Source organism: Spinacia oleracea, chromosome 5, assembly GCF_020520425.1.
Source record: "Spinacia oleracea cultivar Varoflay chromosome 5, BTI_SOV_V1, whole genome shotgun sequence".
NCBI classification, from domain to species: Eukaryota; Viridiplantae; Streptophyta; class Magnoliopsida; order Caryophyllales; family Amaranthaceae; genus Spinacia; species Spinacia oleracea.
In genome coordinates this window covers 25,657,380-25,672,142 of record NC_079491.1, presented here as the reverse complement: position 1 = coordinate 25,672,142, position 14,763 = coordinate 25,657,380, and the positions used below count along the sequence as shown (strand labels likewise).

At 29.5% G+C, this 14,763-nt stretch overlaps 2 protein-coding genes across 3 annotated transcripts; both read right to left on the bottom strand.

The window, feature by feature from the left end:
* Positions 1-1,869: 1,869 nt before the first annotated feature.
* On the bottom strand, positions 1,870-11,009 carry LOC110805576 (cationic peroxidase 1). 2 transcript variants are annotated; one of them, XM_056830232.1, is made up of 4 exons: positions 10,043-10,564; positions 8,798-8,989; positions 5,930-6,095; positions 1,870-2,591 (listed from the first exon to the last, which is right to left on the bottom strand). In XM_056830232.1, exons 1-4 carry the CDS (start codon positions 10,043-10,045, stop codon positions 2,188-2,190), a joined length of 765 nt encoding a protein of 254 aa, XP_056686210.1. In that variant the 5' UTR covers positions 10,046-10,564; the 3' UTR covers positions 1,870-2,187. The 2 variants fall into 2 exon arrangements, with proteins under 2 accessions (XP_056686210.1, XP_021866883.2); XM_022011191.2 differs by lacking the exon at positions 10,043-10,564 and adding an exon at positions 10,585-11,009 and having other exon boundaries at positions 1,871-2,591.
* Positions 11,010-11,548: 539 nt separating this feature from the next.
* Positions 11,549-13,449, bottom strand: LOC110805575 (cationic peroxidase 1-like). The gene is made up of 4 exons (XM_022011190.2): positions 13,183-13,449; positions 12,843-13,034; positions 12,584-12,749; positions 11,549-12,191 (listed from the first exon to the last, which is right to left on the bottom strand). The coding sequence occupies exons 1-4, from the start codon at positions 13,387-13,389 to the stop codon at positions 11,791-11,793; spliced, it is 966 nt and encodes a 321-aa protein (XP_021866882.2). The 5' UTR covers positions 13,390-13,449; the 3' UTR covers positions 11,549-11,790.
* Between the last annotated feature and the right edge of the window lie 1,314 nt (positions 13,450-14,763).

Here is a 14,763-nt window from a genome sequence, read left to right as displayed (position 1 = left end):
GATCACATTTTTGTATTTCTAGAGGTGGCCTTTCCTTATCTGATATGAAACTCCCTATACTCTCTGTACAGGTGAGAGGTTAATTATCTATGCTTCTACAATTCCACTTTTAGTTAGCCTTTCTTTTGGTCATTATAAGCTTCACTCCTATCATCGGCAGTGTATAAAGAGGCACGCCTAGATGCTGATGCGCCTTTATTAGTCTACACACACTTATGCGCTCCGAAAGAGCATCCTCCACCCTGTAACAACAACTCAACAACTACCCCTGTAATTTGTGCGCATATGTCTAAACAACAACAACAACAACAACAACAACCCCTGTAGGAACAACTTCCAAATTTGAAGTCTAGTTTTCGACTCCATTCCAAGAAATGATATTGTAATTACCTACGTTTAGTTTGAGTCAAATATAAATTAGTTGTATAAAATTAAATTTAAACATTTATTGAAGGTTCATAGACCTTAGAAATCAAGCTTCAATCAAATACTAACTCATTTTAACTTAAATCTTTAAGAGTTGACTCTTCATGTAAAGAAGATGAAAACTCATCTTTAACCCTGCTCCTCTTGCTGATCAAGTTGCCTTGCTACCTGATCGGTTACCGCTCTCTCATAAGTCTCATTCCCTGAATATCTCTTTAAACACCAAGCCACTATAATTTCTAACTTTCTTCTGTTATTAGTATCTGAAGTATTATAATTATAGTTCCATTGCTAGGCATGAAACCATCTTCGTCTTCTCTTCTGGCCAGCTCATGTAGTATTGTTCTGTTACTGTGATCGAGATGGTTGATTCTCAAAATTCTGAATACTATCCCCATCAATGTGTATTCTCAATAATACTAGAGCCACAAGGATTACAACCTAAAACTATTTAAATGATAAGGTGGAGAAATTCTCCAACATTTTTATAGACAAGAAAATAACCAAGAAAGGTTCCTTTATATCGTGTGACATGAAGTGCATAGGTTCGGGTAGTGATTTAAAGACACTTGATTGTTGTGACTTTATGAGGCTCCGAAGATGTGTTGTTCAGTTGCTTGATCAACTTTGTTTTAAGAAATTTGTTTTTTCCATGTAAACATTTAATCGATCTAATGCTCCATCAAATTTTTGTTTTTGTAAGGTCTATACTCCGGGGACTGCGCCTTATGCTAGTGAGGAAATTGATGTGGTTCGTGAGCAATGGGCGAAGTTTTTTTACCACCAAGTATTTATTATTGACATGAGGGCGCTTGATCGAGTTGGTTTAGATGTTATAGAACAATCTTTTATGTTAAAATGTATGCGTACGTTGAAATTGGAACGTAAATATATTTAAATGTATCGGTATGTGCACTTTGGTTTTGGGATATATACAAAACTCCAGTTATTGTTTTTATATTTGTTATACAGGTTGCGTTATTCTATTATTGTTTTGACAGGTTTCTATATTTGGTGCAAGGCACTCTAGGTATCCGTAAACAAAATTAGAATTTTCCCGCCAAAAGTGCTTTGTTGCAGCGTACATATATATTGTACGCTGTAACAAGGGTAAAAAATTTCGCAAAATTCCAGACTTGTTGCAGCGTACAAATAAATGTACCCTGCAAAAAGTGGAGTTTTTTGCAGCGTACAAGACTTTGTACGCTGCAACAAGTCAATAATTTTGCCAATTTTTTGACACTTGTTGCAGCGTACATACATATGTACGCTGCAAAAAACCACTTTTTGCAGCGAACATTGTACGCTGCAACAAGTTCAGACTTGTTGCTGGCCCCCCAGTTGCAGCATACGATGTACGCTGCAACAGGGGTCTAAAAGCCCGCTGCAATAAGGGTTTTTTCTACTAGTGCGGGCTCCTCTTTTTATAAATGTAAGAAACTCACACGTGACGTTTCATGGGTTAGATCTTAACAATATCAGATCAGACTAGAATAAGAGAACTAAGGTGAACTAAACGGAACACACCCAATTAATAATGATATTTTTCATTTATTTGGGTGGTCCATTAGACATTAACACATGTTTTATGTTACATTCTAGAGGAAGTCATTTCGGCATGTTGTGATGTGTTTCAAAACACGTCACAGGGGCATTTCTGTAAATAAATTGAATTTCAATGGTACATGTTTTAATCGTAATGGTACATGTTTTTGCACCCTTCTATAGCAATCGAAATTTCGCTCCCTTCTATAGCAAGGTTCAAGCTTTTGCACCATTGACCTTCCGGCAATTAGTTCTAATTTCTCCATCTTTTCCAGTAAGAACCCCCATTTTTCCGAGCTTTACTATTCCTGTAACATAATTGTTGAAGAAGTTATCCTTACTTGAACTATAATTTGCGACAATGGCGTCAGCGGTTCCTCCCTTTCCTGTGTATAGTTGTTGATCTGCGACAAGAAGACCTTTTTGTTTCATCAAGTTAATAAAATACATATTGTCGAACACAAATGGAGTTGTGGAGTCAATTGGTGTTAATTTGCTATCTCCTCCTTGCTTGGGACAATTTGCTCGTAATGACGCTGCGTAGGCCGGGTCTATGTTCTTATCATCATAGATATGGTTTTTGTAGGTTAAGCATCTTGCCATGCCTATCGTGTGAGAACCTTTATTTAAGAAAACACACGTACATTAATCAATAATTAACCTCAATAACATTGTAATTTTTGTGCAACTAAAACATGCAAAGATGGTAATTAATTATGGAAAATATGTATATACACTTTTGAATGATGACATTGAGCTTTAATTTGACCATTGTTTGTGATTTATACGTGAGATAAGAAATATAGTCATGTGGATTATTGTTGGTTATTCACAAAATGTATTTTCGATATATATTTATATTTTATAAATTTCACAAGTTCATAATTATTGATAAAGAACTCAAACATTTACATTGATAAGCGTGAAATATACTCTATCCGTTCCTAAACATGTGTTACTTTGGCCCTGTTTGGAAATTGGCTGTTGGCTGTTGGCTGTCGGCTGTTTTACTTAGCTGGTTTGACTGGCTGTTCAAGTTGGCTGCTTTTGTTGGCTGTTTGACTATGGATTGGTTACAAATATGTTTGGTAAAATCAGTTGTTGGCTGTTGGCTGTAGCTATGTAAAATGACATTTAAGGACATTTAATGTCTTTTATTCATTTTTCAATACATACTGTGTATTGTGTACGGAGTAAAACGTAATTACAAATAAATAAAATATAAATTAAACATAAATTACTTTATGCAATATTATTAATAAATTATTATTTTAATTAATAATTACGGAGTAATAATTATTAACTAATAATAAATAATAATTGATTAATGATTAATAATTAATAATTAATAATTAATAATAATTAAATTAATAATAATTAATAATTATTAATTAATCATTAATAATAAATGATTAATTATTAATTAATTATTCACTGTTAGTTAATAGTCATTAATTAATACTCCGTAATTATTAACTTTTAATTATTAATTATTAATTATAATTATTAATTATTAATTATTAATTATTAATTATTAATTATTAATTATTAATTATTGATTGATTAATTATTAATTATTGATTATTAATTATTAATTATTAATTATTAATTATTAATTATTAATTATTAATTATTAATTATTAATTATTAATTATTAATTATTAATTATTAATTATTAATTATTAATTATTAATTATTAATTATTAATTATTAATTATTAATTATTAATTATTAATTATTAATTATTAATTATTAATTATTAATTATTAATTATTATTATTAATTATTATTATAATTATTAATTATTATTAATTATTAATTATTAATTATTAATTATTAATTATTAATTATTAATTATTAATTATTAATTATTAATTATTAATTATTAATTATTAATTATTAATTATTAATTATTAATTATTAATTATTAATTATTAATTATTAATTATTAATTATTAATTATTAATTATTAATTATTAATTATTAATTATTAATTATTAATTATTAATTATTAATTATTAATTATTAATTATTAATTATTAATTATTAATTACTAATTATTAATTATTAATTATTAATTATTAATATTAATTATTAATTATTAATTTAATTATTAATTACTAATTACTAATTATTAATTATTATTAATTATTAATTATTAATTATTAATTATTAATTATTAATTATTAATTATTTAATTATTAATTATTAATTATTAATTATTAATTATTAATTATTAATTATTAATTATTAATTATTAATTATTAATTATTAATTATTAATTATTAATTATTAATTATTAATTATTAATTATATTATTAATTATTAATATTAATTATTAATTATTAATTATTAATTATTAATTATTAATTATATTAATTATTAATTATTAATTATTAATTATTAATATTATTATTAATTATTAATTATTAATTATTAATTATTAATATTATTATTAATTATTAATTATTAATTTATTAATTATTAATTATTAATTATTAACTATTAACTATTAACTATTAACTATTAACTATTAACTATTAACTATTAACTATTAATTATTAACTATTAACTATTAATTATTAACTATTAACTATTAATTAACTATTAACTATTAACTATTAACTATTAACTATTAACTATTAACTATGAACTATGAACTATGAATTATGAATTATGAATTATTAATTATTAATTATTAATTATGAATTATGAATTATGAATTATTAATTATTAATTATTAATTATTAATTATTAAATATTAATTATTAATTATTAATTATTAATTATTAATTATTAATTATTAAATATTAATTATTAATTATTAATTATTAATTATTAATTATTAATTATTAATTATTAATTATTAATTATTAATTATTAATTATTAATTATTAATTATTAATTATTAATTATTAATTATTAATTATTAATTATTAATTATTAATTATTAATTATTAATTATTAATTATTAATTATTAATTATTAATTATTAATTATTAATTATTAATTATTAATTATTAATTATTAATTATTAATTATTAATTATTAATTATTAATTATTAATTATTAATTATTAATTATTAATTATTAATTATTAATTATTAATTATTAATTATTAATTATTAATTATTAATTATTAATTATTAATTATTAATTATTAATTATTAATTATTAATTATTAATTATTAATTATTAATTATTAATTATTAATTATTAATTATTAATTATTAATTATTAATTATTAATTATTAATTATTAATTATTAATTATTAATTATTAATTATTAATTATATATTATATTAATTATTAATTATTAATTATTAATTATTAATATTAATTATTAATTATTAATTATTGATTATTAATTATTAATTATTAGTTAATTAGTAAAAAAAACAAGGACAAAAAAGTAATTTAGATAGTGAAAAGCCAAAAGCCAACTCCAAAAAGCTAGTGTTACTAGCTTTTCATTTTTGGCGGAAAAGCTGGCTTTTTAGCAAGCTAAAAAGCCAGTTACCAAACATATTTTTTGGCTGTTTGACCAGATTAAAAAGCCAACAGCCAAAAGCCAACCAAAAAGCCAGCAAAAAGCCATTTGCCAAACAAGGCCTTTTTCTAAAGTGGTGTTCCTTATATGTGTCCACTTTCCATTTTTGAACATACACTTTTCCCATTTTTTCATACATTTTTCTCATTTTTTCATAAATAATGATTATTTTTTCTTACACATTATACATTTTTTCATTTTTCAATCCCCACATCCAATTTTATTTGTAAATTATCAATAAATAATTATTATTTTATCCTTTCCCAAAAAAAACACTCTTAATCATTGTTTATCTTACACACTTCTCATATTTATTAATTACTACGCAATTTTCCATAAGTGGCACATATTTAGGAACAGGGAGAGTAAAGTATAACCATTGTATCAAAAAAAGATCTAAGGGAGTACCTTGTAAAGCGACAAATTCATTCTTAGTGAAGCCTTTTGCTTCAAAGAATAAAATGATTGCATCTAGACCCGCAAGAAAGAGAGGAGCTATTGCTTCAGTTAAATATGGATGTGCTTCAGTAGAATCTCTTCTCCCCAATGGTACATTCCAATTTGGTCCACCAAGCTGCAACAAAGTGTAAAAAGCTTAAAGGAATCAATATTCTTTAGGGCGGGCTAGTCTTAGCTAGGGTGTCAAATCGGGTCATCGAATCGGTTTCGGATCGGTTATAAACGGTTCGGATTCTGTCGAAATCGGATAATGTCGGGTGAATATTTCTATCCGGGTCAATTCGGATCGGTTCGGATAACTTCGGGTTCGGGTGAAGTCGGGTAATTAATTGTTTCGGGTTCGAGTCGGTTTCGGTTCAGGTAATTTCGGTTCGGCTAAATATCGGGTTCGGTTTGAACCGGTTCGGGTTAAAAACGGTTTTGTATCGGTTTATTTTGGTTCGGGTCTAGTTTGGTTCGGGTGCATATCGGATACGGTTGCATTTTGACCGGTTTACTGCGGGTACGGGTCATGTTCGGATCAGATAAGTCTCGGGTTCGGATGAATGTCGGATTCACTTAATATTTTAACCGGTTTACTGCTGGAATGTGTCATGTCTGGATCGGATAAAATCTCGGTTTCGGGTCAAGTTTGGATCGTGAGTCTCGGGTTAGGGTCAAGTTCAGATCGGTCGTACCTCGGATCCGGGTCAATTACATATTGAGTTTGCGGTTTGAGCTAGGATCGGGTTGGTAGTATTCTTATGTTTTATGGATCGAGTAACTATTGAGTTCACTATCAAATCATATCGCTTTATTATTCTAATATCTCATGCCAAATAATGAATTTTTAGAATTCTACTTCCTCCGTCCAAAATTAACCTTTACACTTATCAAGATTCGTTGACACTAAATTTTACGGAGTAGAAGATAAGTTATTGTTCATATAAATATTAATTTATTGTAAAAGTAGACGTGAAATGAGATAGTGGGATTCTCCGTATTATTTATTGAAATATAAATGTGGTAGAAGATAGTGTCATAGTGGAGTGTTAATACTTGTTTCCATAAAACTCACCCGAAGGATTGACATTACTTATTGCTTAAGAAAAAAAATAAATGTGATAGAAGATAGTGGAGTGTTAAGTAAAATAAATGTGATAGAAGATATCTAAATTAAGTAAAAATGAACTTATAAAGTTAAATTTAGACAATTAAATATCCCAAAATTGAATATTGTAATTGTCTGAAGGTTACATTTTCGCTCTAACGTAATAATGATTAACAAATGTTTTGAAGTATAATATTTGTAGAACCAAACTTCATCAACTAAGTTCTTGGTTGATTAAATAATACTGAAATGGGAAGACCAAAGATATAAAAAACTAGTATTGTACTCCGTAATTTTTAATTAATTTCATGCTGTTTTATAATGTTTAAGACCTTTAATTATATGGGAATAATGACAATAAATTAGCTATGATACGACAAAAATGTGTATATCGAGTTGGAGTTTAGGTAATTAATAGTTCACTTGTTTAGGTGAGTCATATTAATAATGAGTAGACTAAATTTTAGTTGGATCAAATCGGATAGAATAAAATCGAGTATGGGTAGTTACTTTTTGGCTATCGGGTTAAATCGAGTCGGGTTATTTTCGGATGCCGGGTAGATTCAAGTCGGATAGGTGATAATTCGGTTGAAAGTCGGTTTCGGGTTCATTCGGATCAGGTCAAGAACAATACGGGTTAAATCGGATATCGGGTTTTATCGGGTCGGGTCGATTGCAGTTGTTATCCGGTAAAATCGGATTTCGGATTGCTATCGGGTCGGATGCGGGTTCGGTTTGGTTAAAGCTAATCGGGTACTAATCGGGTTACGGGTCTCCTCGGGTTGTTAGCGGATCGGGTTCGGGTCTTTGATTCACGGGTCAAATCGGATTTCGGATCGGTTCGGATCGGATTCAAGAGCCTCTACTTCTCGGATATATTCGGTTCGGATGTCGGTCGGTTTCGGTCGATTTCTCGGATCGGGTCAATTTTTGACAGCCCTAGTCTTAGCCTAACTCAGCAACCCGATAATCCTAGTCCGGCCCATTTTTATTGAACCTTTAAATTTATCTCTTGTTGCCACAAAAATCAAGAATATTCTCTTCAACTAAAATAAATAAATATCAATGATCATCTTAAAAGTTTGTTTTAATTAGTAAATAATACAAGTGTTGTTAGTTTTGACCCTTAAATATTTTCTGTTATTATGCATGGAGAGACCATTAATTAATTAAAAGTAAATGATTAACTAAACTTTTTGATATCCACATTGTAATATCACTACGCGAGGTGTAATATCAAAAAAATTGCAATGATTTGGTTTTCGAGATATAAATACTTCATTTTCATCGTTCAAAAGTTTTGGTATTTTCAATCTAGACTATTATGTTTGTCAACATGCATGCACACAAGATACAAGCGTATGGACAGAGAAACAATCTTGATTTTACTATATATTTGCTTGATTAGTTTTAGGGTAGATTTTCAAACTAACAACTAAATTTGTCCAATAATCCCTATAATTTTTTGTTTTTTCAGATATTAGTAGTCAAAGATGTATTTTGACAAAAATAAAGTTTTAAATGCTGTAAATTTTATAAAACAGATGAAATATACCGTATATGAGTTAGCAAAAATAAGTTTAATTAGATAACTAAAATTAATTTTAACAATGAAAATACTTTTAAATCAGTACGTAGTCAGTTAAATTTTACAACAAAACGGGGATTTAGAAGCATGTGATAGTGAAATTTAGAAGCATGATTGACATATGAAAGAATAATCATACCCCAACAACAGAGTCTCGAGCAACCACTGCTAGAATATCAGCACAAGAAACAACCGCAGGACATGCTTTTTCAAGTCGGGCTTTGATCTTGTCAATGATTTCATACCCCCTTGTCGTGTTAAGATTCACAACTAAAGACTTCTCCCCGGTTGAACTTGGTGTATCATCCAGTAAAATTGACCCGTCACATCCCTAATTATCAAACAAATAAATAAAATAAACTACTCCAAACTATTTATTTGAATAACAACGCGCAATGTAAGCAAGATATTAAGCCATACTCCTTTCGTCCCAGAATACTCGAAACGCTTTGATCGACACAAAATTTAATGCATTGTAATTGACTTATTATTTAATTAGATAGTAGTTGGTAGTGGAGTGTTTTTTTAATATAGATAGTGGAATAGTGGGATAGTGTGGTATCTTTTAATGTTTAATTTTAGGGAGTAAAGATGTAGGTGGGTCCTTGAATAAATGAGAAATTGATATAATATGGATAAAAGTTTTCATTTTTAGAAACGTTGCAAGTAATCCGGAATGATCTTATAAGGAAAGCGTTTCGAATATTTCGAGTCGGAGGGTGTATTATGTTTCATAAAAAAGGCATGGTTCATATGCACACAATACTATATACTAGTACTTCTTATTTATTCTTCTTTAACGATAGAGCCTTGTTTTGTTGTTTTAAAAATTATATTTCTTTGAAAGACAGATGGATGGTGTGTATTTTACATTTAAACATGTTTGACACTAATTAAAAAGGAAAATTTGCAAATTACTACCTAGGTCTTTTGTGACTTTGCAAAATACTACCCAGTTTGTTAAAAGTTGTAAATTACTACCTATGTATTTAGTTATTGTTGTCAATTACTACCTTAGTCCATATTCCGGCCTATTAGTCATTAATCATATCATAATCAAACGTTAATCATACTTTAATTATTTTAATTAATTAATAAAATCTAAAATTAAAAAAAATACAAAATACCCCCCCAAAAAACCAAACAAAATAAATAAATCAAACAAACAAACAGATCGTCTGCTTCCCATCAATGTTGGTGTTCAACAACCGCAAAATATGAAACGTGCTGCAAATCTTCATTCGCCACCAAGGGCTGTTCATATTTTTAACAACAAATTATAACCCCAATTAAGCAATGGATCATGAGATAAATTAGTTGGAAAAATTAAGAGATTATATCGAAGTAAGAGAAAAAGACAAAAAGAGCTAGAGTAAGATCGAACCATTTCTTTTTTTGCAGATGGGTGATGCACCAAAGCGTAGCTCTCTCTCAATCTTTGGGAAGTGGAGGCAGGCGCACAACAATGGAGGAGTGAGAATTTAATTTTTTTTTTTTGGTTTCTTTTTTCGGCATTTTCAATTCTTGATTTAAACAGTTTTGGAACTTTTTTTTTTATTAAGTAATTAAAATACTTAAAGTATGATTAACGGTTAATTATGATATGATTAGTGACTAATTGACCGGAAAATTGGCTAAGGTAGTAATTGACAACAATAACTAAACAAGTAGGTAGTAATTTGCAACTTTTAATAAGCTAGGTAGTAATTTGCAAAGTCACGAAAGACCTAGGTAGTAATTCGCAAATATTCCAATTAAAAAAGAGTAGAAATTAAAGATAAAAAGTTGAACATTAAATCCTCAACAATTAGTTTATCTCTGTTGTATAAATCCTCAACAATTAATTATTTGTTCTTTTATTTCAAAATCATTAGGACCCTTAAATTTAATCTAGTAGGCATACGATTCCTAAAATCTTAGACTTACCCCGGCACCGCAATCATGGAAATGAAGATGCAGCAATGATGCACCCATTCCAGGATCTTTTTTAATGGCGATTTTAACCTCATCTTTAATTATAGAGAATGCTTGTGGGCATGAGGTTGAATAAAAGTTCTCGCTCAATTGAGCGAACGCCGATCCCAAAAGTATAGAGACGGTCATGCACCATTGAAGAACCGAGAAGGAAGCCATGGAAGAAATCAAAGCAAACTAATTAAAGAAAAATCATCAAAAAAAAAAAATAGCCAAAAGAATAAGAAATTAGTTAAATGTTCGAGTGCATTAATTTGTTCCATTTTCAATGATCATGCATGCAAAGTGTCATGTGTTGCCAGTCCCTTTTTTAGCAAATTTCTATAAGGGGTTAGCCTTAATTAAGTGCATCCTTAGCCATCTTTACAATTTAAATTTTAAGTTTACTAATCTAAGGGCTCCATCGAAATCATTTCCCATTTTCTGTTTTTAGTTCCTTGAATTTGAAAGCAATGTGATTCAGAATAAACTATTAACTTTAAATTAGTCATATTCCTAATTTCTGTGACACATATTTTTGTTTTTAGTAACAATAAAAACATTGGATATATATAATATATGGGTTATGATATGACTTCTTATACTTTTACAAAGCCGCCTTAATTTAAAATTACTCACTCGATCGATTTTCTTTAAACTATTCTTCCATTTCTCAACTTTATTTCATACCTTTTCCCTTTCCTTCTCTTCATTTACCGTCTTTTTCGATCTTTTCCTAAACATACAATTTTTTTTTTTTTTTTAAGTATAATTGATGATTTAAAGTTGCAATTTTGTAGGCTATTGTACCACATAAGCATTACGGATTACAAACGCAAAGAGAGGGTTCGACGTTCTGACGTATTATACACATACCTCATTAATTACAATATTATCCTCTGACCCTTACATTTATCTTTCTACATGGGAATATGAATATCAAGGGTTGAACCTGCGTCAGGAAAATAAAACTGCTTCGACCTACTTGCTTTTCCTTTTGTGTTAAATTTACAACTAATAATTGGATTACACATTCACTAATTTTATATGATTAAAATAACAATCATATAAATAATCTTGCGCGTTTATATCATTTTTTCTTCACATGTGTCAAACCTGTTTAGAGACTAAGTTATATATAAACATCAACAATATTCTAAATTAAGCTTTGAGCACTATTTAATTTGCAGTATTGACCTTTCGACAATTAGTTCTGATTTCTCCATCTGTGCCAGTTAGAACCCCTAATTGTCCGAACTTTAGTATTGCTGTAACAAAATCCTTGAAGAAATTATCCTTACTCGAACTATAATTTGCAACAATGGCGTCCGTGGGTCCTCCTTCTCCGGTATATAGCGCTTGATCTGTGGGAAGAACACCTTTTTTATTCATCAAGTTGATAAAGTAAGCGTTGTCAAACACAAATGGGGTTGTGGAATCGATTGGTGTTGTGTTATTATCCCCTCCTTCCTTAGGACAATTTGCTTGCAATGACGCAGCAAAGACAGGGTCTATGTTGTTATCGTCATAGATATGGTCTCTGTAAGACGTGCATCTGGCCATGCCTACCGTGTGAGCACCTACACGTACTCGACATATCACATTTGTCAATACTTTGCTCATTAAAGTCAACATTGTGCAACACTTAAAGAACCGAAGAAGTATATAATTAACTATTTTACGATAAATGTCTAATTTCTTTATTTATTCTTTTCATATTGTTATACGCAACATAAATGTTTTTTTTGTACTAACATACAAGGGATAAAAAAATAGGCCCAAACAGCTCCAATATGAATTTTGACTTGATTTTGAAAGTTAGGTACGTTTTGGTCCAAACATCATCACTTTATCGGTCCAGCCTTTAATTTTAATTTACAAAAGTTATAATTTTCAGATTGGTCCAGTCCGGTCCGATTTTTGACCGATGAGTAATGTAGAAAGTTTTGAGAAAAGTAAAAGAACGGAATACCTGTTAAAGCCACAAATTCAGTCTTGCTGATGCCTTTCAATTTAAAGGCAAAAATCTGTGCGTGTAAACCCGCCAGAAAGACAGGAACTAAAAGATCAGCCTTAAATTTATGTGAATCTGTCGAATCTCTTCTACCCAAGGGTACTGTATAACTTGGTCCACCAAGCTATGAAAAAACAATTAATAAAAAACTTGACGAGTTGAATAAAATAAGTTTTAATAATTTCAAATGAGTAATAATCGAGCTAGTAAAAGGCACCGTGGAAACACAGTCTCGAGCAACTATTGTAATGATATCCGCACAAGACACAACTCCAGGGCATGCTTTTTCTAATCGAGCTTTGATCGTATCAATGACTTCAAATCCCCTAGCTGAATTAAGATTAATCATGGCAGACTTCTCGCTGCTTGAAGTTGGTGTCTCATCAAGCAAAATTGATGCATCACATCCCTATTTATACAACAAAGAAATGGAATAAACTATACATTTCTTTATCAATGTGATATACTTACATGTGACGATTCATCGGGTAAATGCCGAAAAGTTATAAGAATTGCTCAAAAATTATGTACAACCTCTAATTAGATGCTAGACTTACACTAACACCACAATCATGGAATTGAAGTCTCAGCAATGATGCACCCATGCGTGGCTCTTTGTTTATGGCGTATTTAACCTCATCTTCAATTATTGAAAATACCTGAGGGCATGATTTTGAATAGAAGTTATCACTCAATTGAGCAAACGCTACCGATCCGAAAAGTATATAGATCATGCACCATTGAAGAAACAACAAAGAAGCCATTGTAGAGATCAAAGTAGACTAAAGAAAACACATAAAAAAGAAGCCAAAAAAAAAAAAAAAAAATCAAAATTAAAAGTACTAATATGGTACGGTCGAGTAATATCTGATTCTTCTTTTGCGCACATTTACCCCATTTTTAATGATCATGCGTGCAAAGTGCAATGCCAAACCCGTGTTTTTAGCAAATACGGAGTACTAAGGAAGGTCAAAGGCTATGATTTCCTTCAGAATGTGAATAGAATATACAAGTACTAATATTATGTCTACTTCTCAACCCTTAGCAAAAACTACCGTCAAAAAAGCAAAAAAAAAAACTAACTTTTCTAGCTAACTACTTTAAGATGCAAATTGTCTTGCGCCACTTATTTAACTGGTATACAACTTATTTAACTGGCATATATGTCTTGCTTGTATTTTGGTTGTTGTGATTAGGTGACTTAAATCCTTTAATGACGGATACTAGTGTGAAGGGGGTTGGAAAAGACGGGTTTATGGCCTTTTCTTACTTCTTCTCTCGCGGATGTGTGACAAGCAATATTAAGTAAAATTGGACTAACTGTGGGCAATTTGCCTCTTTTTACTAGTTTATGGAGTCGCCATTAAGTTATACAAAATTGACAAAACCCGGTTGTTGTGATATGTGAGTACAAGCTTGTGAGACCCAGACTCAACGTATTTGACCCAGAACAACCTTAGGTTCCTTTGTGATTCCTGGTGTGGGATCGTAGATATTGAGGGTTCGGGGGACATTTACGAATACGGGGAGTGCTACGCATTAGCTTCTGAAGCGGTTCTTACTAGTTCAATGTAACAAAGACGGGACATGTGTTATACTAGATTACTAATCTAAGTTTCTTTTAATGCACAAGTATTAACTAACAGTCGTAAAAGGTTTATTTAGATTGATTTAAGGTACCTAACAATAATCCGTATTGTCCAATTAAAGAATATCTTATTAAGCGTGATAAATAATCAGATTATTTTCGACATATTTATAATGGTTAAAAGTAATAAATCAGATTATGGCACGTGACAATATAATTTTTGGCTATATTGCGGTTCTCAGAAAACTAACCACTTTCCTTTACTCGCTTTCCTTTTATTCAAAAAACGTTCCACGACTTAACTGGACTCTTGGGAAAGATCCAGACTTATTTTAAGTGTTTATATCGGCAAAGTTCCGCTTAACAAGAGTTAATTACGGCGGACCTCGAAGAATACCGGGTGTACGGGACAATTATAAGAACGTATAGAGAACTTAGGTTTAGGCTTGTAGCTTAATTGGGTATAGTATGAGAATTAATGTTGGTGCCCTTTACTCGGCTGATTTAGTCTCTATTTATAAGAAATAAGTACTGTAAAAGATAGGAATTT